At 43.5% G+C, this 13,418-nt stretch overlaps 1 protein-coding gene across 1 annotated transcript in view; it reads left to right on the plus strand.

Annotated features, from left to right (window-relative positions):
• The window catches only part of shq1 (SHQ1, H/ACA ribonucleoprotein assembly factor), a 41,772-nt gene extending 28,485 nt beyond the window's left edge, over positions 1-13,287 (plus strand). The window contains 3 exon segments of the mRNA XM_029432651.1: positions 1,114-1,234; positions 11,902-12,175; positions 12,178-13,287. Coding sequence (XP_029288511.1) covers positions 1,114-1,234; positions 11,902-12,175; positions 12,178-12,543 — 761 coding nt within the window. The 3' untranslated portion in view covers positions 12,544-13,287.
• Positions 13,288-13,418: the final 131 nt, after the last annotated feature.

A 13,418-nucleotide genomic window follows, 5' to 3' on the forward strand; every position in this document is an offset into this window, starting at 1 on the left:
ATATACAAATGGTCATTTCTTTGGGTGAAGTAATCCTTTTAAGGAATCAGTTCCCTCACGTCCCCAAAGAGCACATATTTCCTCACTCGCATGTATGTGGTATCAAACTACGGAGAGAGTTGCGGTTTTATGTGCCAATGTTTGAGATATTTATCTTGATTTATGCACAAATATATCTTCTTTAGCAGGAGACTTTGGCATTCTGTGTGGGGGAACTATTTATTTCTTGTGCTTGTTTGAGCACAAGTAGTAGTAGTATCACATTTGTCTGGCTTCAAACAGTCGACACGGTAGCATTTCATACCAATTCCAAGCAGGTTTTGAGTGGCAGAATTAAGTATGCTCAAATAGTTAAAACGCTTAAGCTGAGAGTCGGGGTGGGTGGCAAATCTATACTACAGAATTGTCACAATAATATTGCAACTGTCTTATACGCTCTTGTTTGCTAGACTCCCTCGGGGCTCCAAAGCTTTGGCAAGTTGATACTCATCATTTAAGACCAGACAGGATTTTTAGAAAATGATTTTCTTGAGCGCTAGACAAAAATAGAGACAAATTAAAGATTCAAGTAGTGTAGTTAAGTGACCTATATTGGTAAAAGAAACCCTCCAGTTTATCACCTTGCTGGATTTAATTATTGATTTCTGGAAAAGAAAATGTCAGGCCTTCAGGGTTGTCAGATCACAAGCAAAATGGATTATAACTATAATGATGCTGAATGGGCAGACTTGAATGGCTGTCAAGTGGAAAATCATCAAAAACGTTCAGTGCTATTTTTGACAGATCAAGGCAAACACATTTCTGACGGAAAGTCTGAGCAGAGCTGCCATTAAATTGACAAATTGAATGCCAAAAATAGAGTGTCTTCTTAGGCTCCTTTTGTCTCAGACGAACCACTACAACTCTTCTTAAACCGTATGGATCAAATTACTCCGCAGCTCACAGGGATTTTCCTCTGATCCTGTACCTCGGCTTTTATGTAGGGAACAATGAGTGCAAGCCTTAAGATGCACACGGTGTCTGCCAGCAGCTGGAGTGCATTGTCATCCTTAATACTGAGCGTGAATAACACCGTTTTTCCATTTGCCTTCCATGGTGTGTTCCTGTGCCCAGAGAAAGCCTGTGTCCTCAAATGTCTGCTGGATATTCACAAAGTATTCCGAGGGAACGACCCGGCCTACATACTGAACGATCTGTACATCACAGACTACTGCATCTGGATCCAGAGGGTCAAGTAAGTCCACCAACACACACACAAACCCATGCACACACACCTCAGATACCTTCATGTTCAGAGACCAGAAGGGAAGTGCCACTCAGCCCTCATGATGCATCAGTGCTTTAGAGGATTAGACGAGTCATTTGTCAAAGCAGAGCCAATTGAATGACCGAGCCAGCGAGAGATGGAATCTTCCTCGTCTCCATTATCATGTGTCAAAAGTACCACCAGTGAGTCTTAAAAGAGCCAGCTGCACCGAGCAGATTCACTCTGTTTGAACGTTTTAAGAGCGCACATGTGTGTGTGCTGGGGCTTCTCATATCTTCCGTGGGTGTAACCTTCCACTAGCATTCACAAGCCAAACGCACAAAAAAATCTGCACATTTTCCTCCAAGTGATATAGGATTTGATGGCTCTCTCCTTCTCCGAGTACATATTTTACAATTGCTTACACATTTCGAACGTGAGCCTGCGAGCGCATTACTCAGTAATGAGCTCTGTTTTACTCTTGGCCAGGGTTCAGCCAAGTGGTGTGCTTGTCTGGAAAAAGCCCAGTTGAAAAATGTGTGCCTGATGTTGTAGGCTCGGCGCCCAGATGCAGCCACGATAAAAGGTCTGCAGGGATTTAGCGCCCCCCCCCCCCCTCCGCATATTCTCATTTATACATTTTTCCAACTGAAGACTTGAATTCTGCTCTTAAGAATGCTACGGATGCTGCAATCTTAATGGGTGGGAAAGATGTTTTTCTGAGAGGACACACTTGTCCTTTTTAAAGGCTCTCCATCGTACTGTGTGAAGCAGAAGCCCTGTCAACTCGCTGAAAAACTCAATTAGTCTCCTCTTAGCTAAGGGGCACCGGAGCACCGCCTCCCCTCCCTGCTCCTCCTCTCTGTTCCTAGGCTGTACATCGGAACTAAATGTCAGCTTGACCTCACATGCTGACTCCTACTACGCCCTGCATCGATCATTAAATAGATTAGCCCGTGCTCTTGCAGCAACCTGTGATTGAATTGTTACATTTGTTTTTGTCCGGTCAATAAATGAAGTGAAGTTCAGTGTTTTTCTTTTTCTCTCGTATGAGCTGTCATGTCGTGGAAAAGGCATTCGGATTAGTAAACCCACTTCTATCTCTAACCACTTGAAAGAGCAACCAATTCAGTTTTAGTATTCTTGCTCACACTCCATGCTATCTTCAGTACTGGTTTTCTGAAACGATGTTCCCATGCTTGGAGTATGATATTAAAAAAAAAAAGCCTTCAGTCAAAATGCAAAGCAGCACAGAGGCGAGGCCCGTTCTGTTAGGTTGTGGAGCGATCGCGGTTACCACAGACCAACCTCTGCTATCACACATGCGGTTTGTTGTGGCACCTCTCTTGTGTCGTCTGACAGGTCTGATGACGGATCGTGTAGGCATTGCTTTATTCAGTGCGAGATATTCCCCCCGTCATCCTCCGCTAAGTGAGTCGCCCCTGGGAGCCGAGCGGTAAAATGAGATGTAATCTATACCCCCGGTGCAATCCCTGTGTCTTGTCACTCCGCGCAGCCAACGAGACAGGCGCCATCAGCTGCGCATGATGGACATGACGATTAATGTATGTTTGTTGGCTGGGGGGTTGATTTATTTAATCTCTTCGCTGTCCCACGTGCATTTCTACTCCTAAAGTTCCTCTGACTGCCGAGACACCACTCTCAAATTTACAACCTCGTAAAGACTTCACTGTGATTTAAGCCTCAGGGCAGGCGCTCCCCTTTACTCTGACACACAGAGTTAGAGCAGAACCCTGCGTATTGCAATCAAGGGTGCAACCTCCAAAGCCAATTGCTCTTCACATTGTCTCAGTGATTTGAAACTTTTTTTTTTGTCACTGTTCCAGAATTTAACATATATTTCCTGTTACCTCACCCTCAACACACCCATCCAATCCCAATTATTGTTAGCAGAGAGTATTTCTTCCAAATGGAGCAGTCACCAGTCTATTAGTTTGAGGGTTTGCTTGCGGAGTTTCCTCAGATGCCAAAGCCCCCTGCAGAGCTGCTGGACTGCATAGAAAAAGTCTCCTCTCTTTGTCGAGTTTCCCTTTATCAAATAGCTTGGAGAGAGGCCAACATAGATTCATGGCAGGCAGCACAGACTTATAAGCCTGGTGTCGTATTACAGTACCTCAGTTAAATCAGAAGGGCTACAACTTCCTTTTTCAGCGTCGGTTCACTTGATACCAGCCACCCAACCCTTATTAATTGGGTCAATTAGATTCTAGCAGGGAAGAAAAAAAAACATGGCATCATACAAATGCTGTGCTCCAGGGTTTGTCTGAGAGGAGGAAAGTGAGGTGAGATTCATGTTTCCATATGAAGTCATTAGTGGAAAGGGAAAAAATGGTTCTATGCATGTGGGTTTTTTTCCCTTCTTTTATGCAGTGTCTTATAATATGTGGGAATTAGACAATCACGCATTGCTCCAGAGATCGGAAAATTTACAAGAAATGGTTTAGGGATAAGCGGAACCTTGCACCATAACCGCTGAATGAACAGACTTGAATTGTTGTGAATGGAAGGTGTGAAGTGAGCAGTCCCAGAAAAACAATGGGTGTTGTTTTCACTGAACAAATGGAGTCCAACAAAGAAAAGAATGTGTGCGACACCGCATGAAAACAAGGCAAAGTGCCAAAAATGAAGTTGTAGACATTCCTTTTCTTGAGACCATCCTTTTATTTCTGGAGGATGTAGCAGTCCTCAGGATTTCAACACACTCTTCTTCTCCCTCGTCGCATTCGTCCTCAATATTGTGTGCATGATAATAACCACTGGCGAGAGTTGGCAGCTCTGGGAGCGGCTCTCCCGCAGGGAATAGCGTCGGGAGCTCCAACAACTGGGAACGTCTCAGGGCAACGGGGTCAAGCACGTGGGTCAGCATGTCAACGAAGCCCTGCGGTCAAACGCCTTGAGAATACACTTGCGCATGATGGTGTTAACACCCATCCCCCCTATCGTGCATGGCTGGTCAATTCACCTCAGTACGTCTCGGCCTGTCTGTCAGTCTGTCAACAGGATTACGGAAAAACTACTTGCCCCAATTTCATGAAACTTGGTGGAACACTTTTTAGTGTCCATGTTGTTTCCACATTATGACTTAAAGCTAATGGACAATACGAAGTCAGTAGAATGGTTTCCCAAATTTGGGAAAAGGGACCATTCAAAGAGCAAGTGAATGCCAATTGGCCTTGTCTGCGCTCTACGAGTGTCGTTCTAGTTTTACTTGTGCTCTGGGGCTTTTCCCGGAGAATTAAAATTAGGTGTTGCAGTCTACTTCTGATGCTCCCCGCGTGGAAGAAAATGGGTAATTGTCCCGTAGCCTGGCAGCTTCCTGGTGTTCCCCCCCTCCACTACACAGCTGATGTGACAACCAGATGTTTGCTTGGAACCAACAGTCAGCGCCACACAACTTGTCAAACGCCCGTCCTAAAGGCTTGGAAACCGATAATGGAGCTGCTCTATCAGATGTTAGCCTCAGCACTGGAGGAGGCCCCCGCTGGGGAGAACAAAGATGAAAATGTCTCCAGGCTAACGGGGATAAGTAGTACAGATTTCCTCTCAGCATGAGGCCACTCCATCTTTTTGTCTTGAGCACACAGGCTCATCTTAAACACACACTGTATTTGCATAATTTCCTCTATCCATGTTTGGATTGCCCTCTCCAGTTATTACAGATTGATTGTAGTGAAAATAATTCTTCTGTCTAAACAATTACTGATTAAACAACTGCTCCTTACATCATCATTCGTGGCACTTTTAGAGATATTACCAAGTTGAATATAATGCAGACACATCAAACAACTATTAATACAATTCCATGTTTTAAATGTCTGAGGGATTACATAAATTGAATGTTTAGAGGAGATGGTTAAAGCTGATAGCAGATATGAGCTGAACATAGTTTGTAGTAAAGATCCCATCATCCCAAATGTAGAGTGTAACTGAATTATTTAGCTTGCCCAGCTAAATGTTAAAAAACACAGTAAACTCAAAGCTTGAGGGCTTTTTTAAGCACAAACTAAACCAAAGCCTGCAGTGGTGAAGATACTGTTGATAATATTTTCAACTCAACCTTTAAACTTAAATGATGATGTGGGAAATACAACAGGACCAAGTCAGTTGAGGCTTTTTAAGAATTCTCCCACATTCTCTTCTCATTTTGAACCACAACCAAAGCCTTAAAGAGAAAAGATTTTTTTGAAACGAACTGAGTCTTGTTTTTGTAGATTTGTTCATTCTTTCTCAGGGTTTTCCCTGAGGCAGATGTGGTACCATCCTGATGTGTACCATGCCTTCAACTGGCTCAAGCACTTGTTCTGGATATTGAATGTTCATCTACATTTTTCTGTAGTATGTGTAATTCTTCCTAAAGTGTACTGAATTAGCATATTACATGACATGTTTGAGACCACAATTACTGATATCCCAAATATCTTGTGAAACAATCTGATTCTACTGGCAACTTTACACAAATGTAAATGTCCACTTGTTTTTGAAGCATTTAAACAATGGTAGTAATCCCCTCTCACACTACTACAAGACACTTTCATAAAACGGCATATTTTAAATGTAATTTATTTTTGATTAAATTGCATCCTAATTTTAAATGATTTGCTTTTATGAATAGTAGGCCTATATGTGGCAGTAATGTTCTCATATGTAGGCTATCGTAATGCACTAATATCATGTTTTACAGATGTCTGAACTTTTGTATTCAATAAAGTTGATTTATATAAAAGAAAAAAATATATAGTTTTTTTAATTTGCCGTTGTATTAGCTGTACAGGACAGCGTTCAGACACACAAGCGTTTTTTTACACAAACATTTGCAACAGCATTTCTAAATGCTACCTTGTGCTATAAAACTATATTAAAACATGGAACGGCAGAGAAAATAAGTTTTCTTTCTGTCGCAGCCAAAACCAGACGGCTCTTTTCTTACTCTTTGGCAGTTTTGGCAGTGCCTGGAGGTCCACTATGCTAATTACGATACAGCACCACCACCGCTGCCACCACATTGATATAATGCTGCAATTGTAGTTAGTGTCACAAATCACAGAAATCCACTGAGTGTAACGCTTGTTAAAGTAAGGTTTTCTATTTGTCGATATCTGGAGTTGAGACGAAATGTCATAGAGGCGGCCACTGGGATATCTAGGAACATAGTTTAACATGGATTATCAAAGTTATTCCAATTCATCCTGAGGAGAATGAGAATGTCTGTAGATGGTTTCCAATAGCTGTCAGCCCATTTAATTTGAAACCACGAATGTCGACCTGGCGCTAGAGGAAAAGTCAGGGGATTACTAAAGTCAATAGGCTTCATCTTTTGTTGACCATAAATGTCAGTACCAAATTTCCCAGCAATCTATCCAATAGCTGTTAAGACATGATAGTCAGCCGTTCCCACAGCCAAGCCGCTAGCACTGCTGAAAGAACAACCGCTGTATGTACAGTAAGCCAAAGTCGAACCAGGAAGTCTGCAAATTACAATGAACACGTTGGCTAACAATTTGCCTATGTTTTCTGATACAAACCTGTGTAACCTTTACGGTCTGTCATGAAATCACTCTGCCCTCAGACGGTTAATATTACCGACAGTCAAAGTTATAAAATGTTGTGAAAAAACTTCCATCAAAATGTCACAGCTGACGGTGAACAAATATTTAATGTATCGGTGTTTGTACAGTACAACAAGTCTTTCATAGGCAGCTATAAGTCTGAATCTGAACATTAGCGTGTTGAATAAATACATCTGTTTTTCTCATTTCAGGAATCAAAGTGGCATCCAATGCCTCAGAACCTCCCAGTATTCAGTCATAGTGACGGATCACATCTCACAGTGTCGGCTTTTATCCTCCTCTGCTAGTGAATGGTGCATCCAGGGAATCTGGAGCTCATATTACACAGATTTATACATCTGAAGACGAGCTTTATCTGAGATGTTTTCAAGAGTACCGACGTGCTGAATGAGTTGCTCTTTATATGAACACGAGACCGATGAAAGAAATGTCGGATTGTAATTTAGCTGGGCTCTTCCAAACACACACACACGCACACGCACACATCTCATTCTCATCTAAAGACATTGGCAGATGGAGGCGTCTTTGTCTCGCCTGAAGTTTTCCAACCTTGAAAAAGCCACCCCTTCTGAGTTTAATGAAGGCAAGCCACAACAGCGGTGTAGTAATGACTGGATTGTGTACAACATTATCCCTCCCCCTCCTGGACAGAGCCTTTGTATTCACCGCAGGCTGAGCTTCTCCAACCACAGAGCAAGGGAGGGGAGAGAAAACAAGCGCGCCTCCCCAATGCTAACTCAATAATGACTTCCCACGGGGGAAAGAGAATACAGGGCAGTCTTTGAAGTGGCTGTGCTGCAGGAGGCTCTTCTGCCTCAGCCTCGCTACAGGAAGCTCTCACGTGGCTTTTATAGCGCCTGGGACCTAAACTGGCTCCATACAGCAGCCTGCACACACTCATCTTCATTAGTCGAGGTTGCATTAGTGTCTTGATATCCTGTAGTCACTGTGGGAAAAGGCCATTTGTCATTGTTTAAAAAGTTGCGCACAACTCTTAGCTCAAATTGTGTCCGTCTTAAGTGGTTTTCACACATGAAAACCACAAAGTAGCTGGACTCAGTTATCAAAAGAATGCAGTGTTTTTTTTGTTTTTTTTTTATTTTTATTTAGGTATTGATCATGTGAGATAAAGTGTCTCCAATACTCGTCTTGTAATGCACCGATTGATTTGGAGTCTTCCAATGTGGTGCATTTATGTGCTATTTGTATAAATTGAAAAATCTGCTTCCCCTCCACACACACAGTGAGTGTATCATAATGACTTTGTTAATCCCCAGACTTTTCCTCTAGCGCCACCATGAGGTTCACATTTGAGGTTTTGGTGAAATATCTTGTCAACTATTGGATACACTGCCATGAAATTTGGTACAGACATTCATGCTCCCCTCAGAATAAATTGTAAGAACTTTGCTGTTCCCTTACCTGGAAAACCATGTAGAAGGGCACTTGGAGAGTGCAGACCTCCGCCATCGCCAAATTACCTATTTTGCAATCTTAACAAAAGTAAAAAATAATTTGTGTACCCTTTGATTCCTTGGCCCATGCTACCCCCTTCCACCAAGCGTCATGAAAATCGTGCCAGTAGTTTCTCCGTTATCCTGCTGACAGACAGACAAACCGAACCGAAAGCATAACCTCCTTGGTGGCGGTAACTAATGACATTCTTTGTGCTGTACTTTGTGTTTAGTGATAATTAGCAAATGTTTGCATGCTAACACAAAGCATGATGGTAAATATGGTAAACTATACCCGCTTGCTGACTGTAGTGTTCAGCCCAAAGCTGTGCATAAGCGGGTGTTCAGACAGTGTGTTGCTGCGTCGGTTGGGGCGTGTTGCTTAAAGTACAATCAAACCTGAAATAGAATCCAAGACGTTTGAGAGCTGGGAATCTGAAGACTTCTCAGATGCTAAAACATTGCACGCCGGTATGAAGGCTGGGTCATGACCGAAAGAACGAGATCACGGGTACAAGCAGCCGAAATGTGTTTTCTCAGAAGGGTGGCTGGCGTCTCCCTTAGAGATAGGGTGAGAAGCTCAGCCATCCGTGAGAGACTCGGAGTAGAGCCGCTGCTCCTTTACGTTGAAAGGAGCCAGTTGAGGTGGTTCAGGCATCTAGTAAGGATGCCACCTGGCTGCCTCCCTAGGGAGGTGTTCCAGGCACGTCCAGCTGGGAGGAGACCCCGGGGAAGACCCAGAACTCGGTCGAGAGATTATATCTTGTCACTGGCCTGGGAACGCCTCGGGATCCCCCAGTCGGAGCTGGTGGATGTGGCCCGGAGAAGGGAAGATTGGGGTTCCTTACTGGAGCTGCTGCCCCGCGACCCGACCCCGGATAAGCGATGGATGGATGGATGGATGGATGGATGGATGGATGGATGGATGGATGGATGGATGGATGGATGGATGGATGGCGGTTCATAATACTATCAGACAGTACTCACCTTTAAAGTTGTTACAGCAGCAATTATTGTATCTTTAATCTCAATGATTGTCTCCCTACCCTGTCGTTGACACTAAGCCTCACCCATTGGTTTCTACTGAAGACATAAATCTTTCAAAACAGGTCAAAATATATATTTTGATTGTTAAATAATGTCACCGAGTGCAACAGTGTGGCTCTTTAATGTGTTTTTAATCGGAGCTCTATGGCACAGAGGAATACGATATACAACTTGTCAATAGGTTTAGTTTGGTTTTATAGAATATTACCATATTTATCCTTTAGTGCAATAAGCAATCACATTCCTCTTCACTATGTATATTCTTCTCAGTGTCTTGTCGGTTTTATTAGATAAGATTTACAGATTGTGTAGTTTGAGAATGTCGTGTATTTCAGCCGCACTCGCAGCTCCATGACTGAAGCTGGCATGTTGCCCAAGCATCTTAGCAGGCAAATCGACGTTGGCTACTGTTTTCAAATCAGGCCACGATGTGACAGAGAAAACTACCAAAATATTTTTGGATTAAGGTGCATGTGAGAAAGGACATCTCCCTCCTTTCCCACATCCCCAGCTTATTCCTATAAGATCTGTTTACATAGTCCCTCCTGAGGTCTTAAATGAATACACAGCCCCTACACGCTGCTTCCATAAACACTTTACTCTCCTGAAAAAGGAGCTCATTAGGACTGCACGGTAATGAGGAGCCATCCTCGAGCTCAGCAGTGGGTTAATTGGGCCAGAGAGGGCACCAGGAGCCCAGTGTGAAAATGTAAATTGCAGCGGAAGAGTAGCCCCTTCCCACACGCAACTCACACACACACACGCACTTTATCCCATTCTGAATGGACATAGTCTGAATCGCAGTGACCTGCAGAGGTCACCTTGTAATCACCATGGCAATAGGGGCAGCACACATGCCCTAACCACACTGGGGGACAAATAGCAACCACTTAAGTTTTTGGCAGCATGGCAGGCATTCCCAGCGTGAATAATGTGCAGGCGGGGGCCTCCAAACAATCTGATGGCTTTACACAAATAGGGCCTTGTAGGAGGACATTCGTCAGCAATGAAACACCTTCTCTCTCTGCCGTGTCTTCCGTGGTGACACAGCTATAAAACTGAAGCTAGGGGATGGGGACATTGGTTAATGTACTGCTTTATGAGGGCATTCTCTTAATCTTAATCTTTGTAGACACTCAGCTGTGGAGCTGCAGCTCTGAGCCATTCTCTGTCCAGACCTTTTATTGACTGTAATGCAGTCAGACTTTGTGCACAGCTGTCGGGTTATTCAGGGTAACCTGCGTCCATTCTGCTGGATTTATTCTCAAAATGTGCTTGCGTTCATTCTGTTAAGCCCCTTTTCCACTGGACAAAAAAAACACCCATTAACATCGGCTTTTGTCTTCAGTGGGAAAGATTAAAATACGGCATTCATGACTCTGCACTAGTCATGGTTATTTATTGGCTCCAGCTCTGATTGCCAGTGATTGAAACATGGCACCCGGCTGGACCCACAAAGTTTCGCCTCTTTTCTGTTGCGATGCTATGTGATGCGTTAATATATATTAAATAAAATCAGTAGGGATTTGGACAATTAATTACATTTATTAACGTACAAAACCTACAATTAATATCTTCTCCTCAAAGCCACCAGACTCCAGTCAGTAAAAAGTCATTTTACCTCGCTGATTATTTTAAACACACTTCATTCAAACTCGACAAATCTTTTTTTAAGAATTACGGAGTAACCACCGTTGTTTACTAACCCTGCTTTCCAGCAGGTTCGCCATGTGACGCACCAGAAAAAACACAAAGGCATACTCGTCTACTGGCAAAGGGAAAGGAGTCCGTCACCGATTTCTAGCGCATTTTCGTGTGTTTAGGAAAAACGTGCTTATAAGTGCTAATTTTAATGTAAAAAGTTTTCTCTTCAGCCTTAACTGTGCAATTTTAAATGATCTGTTTCTCTCTCTGGCATCCATCAAATTCTCAGGAATTGTTGCCCGCTCGTGAAATCATAAATAAAGAGGACAAATGCATTCTTATGCAATATTTAAATCCCATCTTGTGTGGTGTGAAAGGTTCCTCTGCTTGCCGCTCCCTCTCCTCTCGCACTGCTTGCAGCCTCTTACTGTTGGCTTAGCCTCTCAGAATGCGGAGGTGAAAGCCTGTGCGTGTTTGCATGTGCGTGCTGAGGAGGAGGGGGAGCTCTGCCTCTCTCTGTAATCCCTCTGTCTCTTATCACCTCTAGCAGGGAGAGCAGCGATGGGGGAGGGGAAGAGTCAGAGCCCGAGCCCCGCGTATCAGCGCAGCTCATCTCCCTACATTATTAAACATCCATATTTCCATATTTCATTGAGCCCCCCGCGCCTCTGCAAATCGTGGTCTACTTAGCATTCAGATGAGAATGGGATATGGTTAATGGGTATTAGATTTGTAGATGGTTATCCCGTGGCTATGTCTTTAGTACGCAGAGCCAGTCTATCAGTCAGTCTCTCTGCCTCTCTCGGGTACCACTGATGAAGTTGTAGCTCTTTTTTTCCCCCTCTTCGTGTAGTCATGCATATTGAGGCACTATTTTTTGCTTTCCTAACTTGTCTTTCTTTCCTACTCTTTATCTCCACAGGTCCAAAAAGATGTCAGTGTTGGCTGCGACGTTGGAAAAAGCCTCCCTGCAGAAAAAAGACTTGGAGCTGGAACTCGAAGAGCTGGAGGAGGCAGCAACAATGGTGGCAGAGGAAGAATCCCACAGTGACAGCAGCAGCTCTTCTAGTGACAGCAGCAGCAGCAGCAGCAGCAGTGACTCGTCAGATGAGAGCGAGGAATCTGAGGCTGAAGGGCAAGGCTGCACCGAATCCAACGAGAGGGGAGGAGGAGGAGGAGGAGGAGGGGGGGGGGGGAGGGGGAGGAGGAGGAGATGTCTAAGGACAACCCTCCACAACCCCAACCCATCCCGGCTGCCTCTCCCATCCCCCAGGAGCCCATGAGCACACTCTTCTCAGCGGAGAATGAGGTGGACGACCTCCCCTCAGCCTCAGAAGGCTCCAGACGGCTGATCCAGGAGCTGGGGGAACGGGTGGCGGAGGAGCTGAGAATCTTTCAAGACTGCAGCACCTACAAAGCAGAGAGAACGTGTTCACTGGCGAACGGCACCGCAGCTAAAACAGAAGCAACATCTGGGAGGGGCAGCAGCGGGACTTTGTTAGAGCTGAGTCCTCGCAGAAACCCTCTGCTCATCGTCCAAACACAGGAGGATCTCGATGAGTGACAGTGATGTGGAACCTCAAAGACACTTGATGAATTTTGAACTGTTGACTCCGTGTAAGCGATGTAAGATGTGTTTGACTATTTAGTTTATAATTCCTTGCATTTCTGTATGATTTTTAGAGCTTTGACCCTCCTCTAAAGGACTTTATGTCTACAAAGAATGATTTCCTCTTATTTGATCAACTTGCTAAGCCTCATTAAAATCCCTACTTTATATTGATATGATTGTTTAATGAGCAAGTGTGTGCTTTTGTATGCTTCATTAGAGGATAGAAGAAGAATTAGAGGCAGCCTTCTCCTTCTGTCTTGCCTCATGTAGAGCTGCAATAGATGAGTCGATCGACAGAAAAATAATGGCAACTATTTTAGTAACCAATTAATCTTTTAAGTAAATTTTAATGCAAAAAATGTAGATTTCTTTTGATTCTCTGTTTTATATCATATTAAAGTGAATATCTTTGGGTTTTGGACTGACAAAACAAGACATTTAAAAACATCACATTGGACTTTGAGAAACCGGGATGGACATTGTTCACTATTTTCTGACATGTTAAAGATCAAACGAGTAATCAATTATTTGTGAGTTGCAGCCCTAGCCTCATGTTTTATTGGACTCATGCGACTGCTGCTCTATATCCAAGCTGCGTACATGCTGTACCAAAATATGTTTACTCTTATAGACTGTTTGATTTTATATGAACTATTTTAGTTATTAAAAGTAATGCAACGGAGTTTGTGAACGGTGCTACCAGAGTAGAACTTCTTCACTACCCATGTATATTTTAATACTCATATTAACAAATTGAGTCCATCCATTTTTGGCTGGAATAAACCAAACAGAAATGTCATTCCAGGGAGCTGGCAATCGTTCATTGT

The sequence above is a fragment of the Cottoperca gobio genome, chromosome 5, assembly GCF_900634415.1.
Source record: "Cottoperca gobio chromosome 5, fCotGob3.1, whole genome shotgun sequence".
In the NCBI taxonomy this organism is placed as follows: Eukaryota; Metazoa; Chordata; class Actinopteri; order Perciformes; family Bovichtidae; genus Cottoperca; species Cottoperca gobio.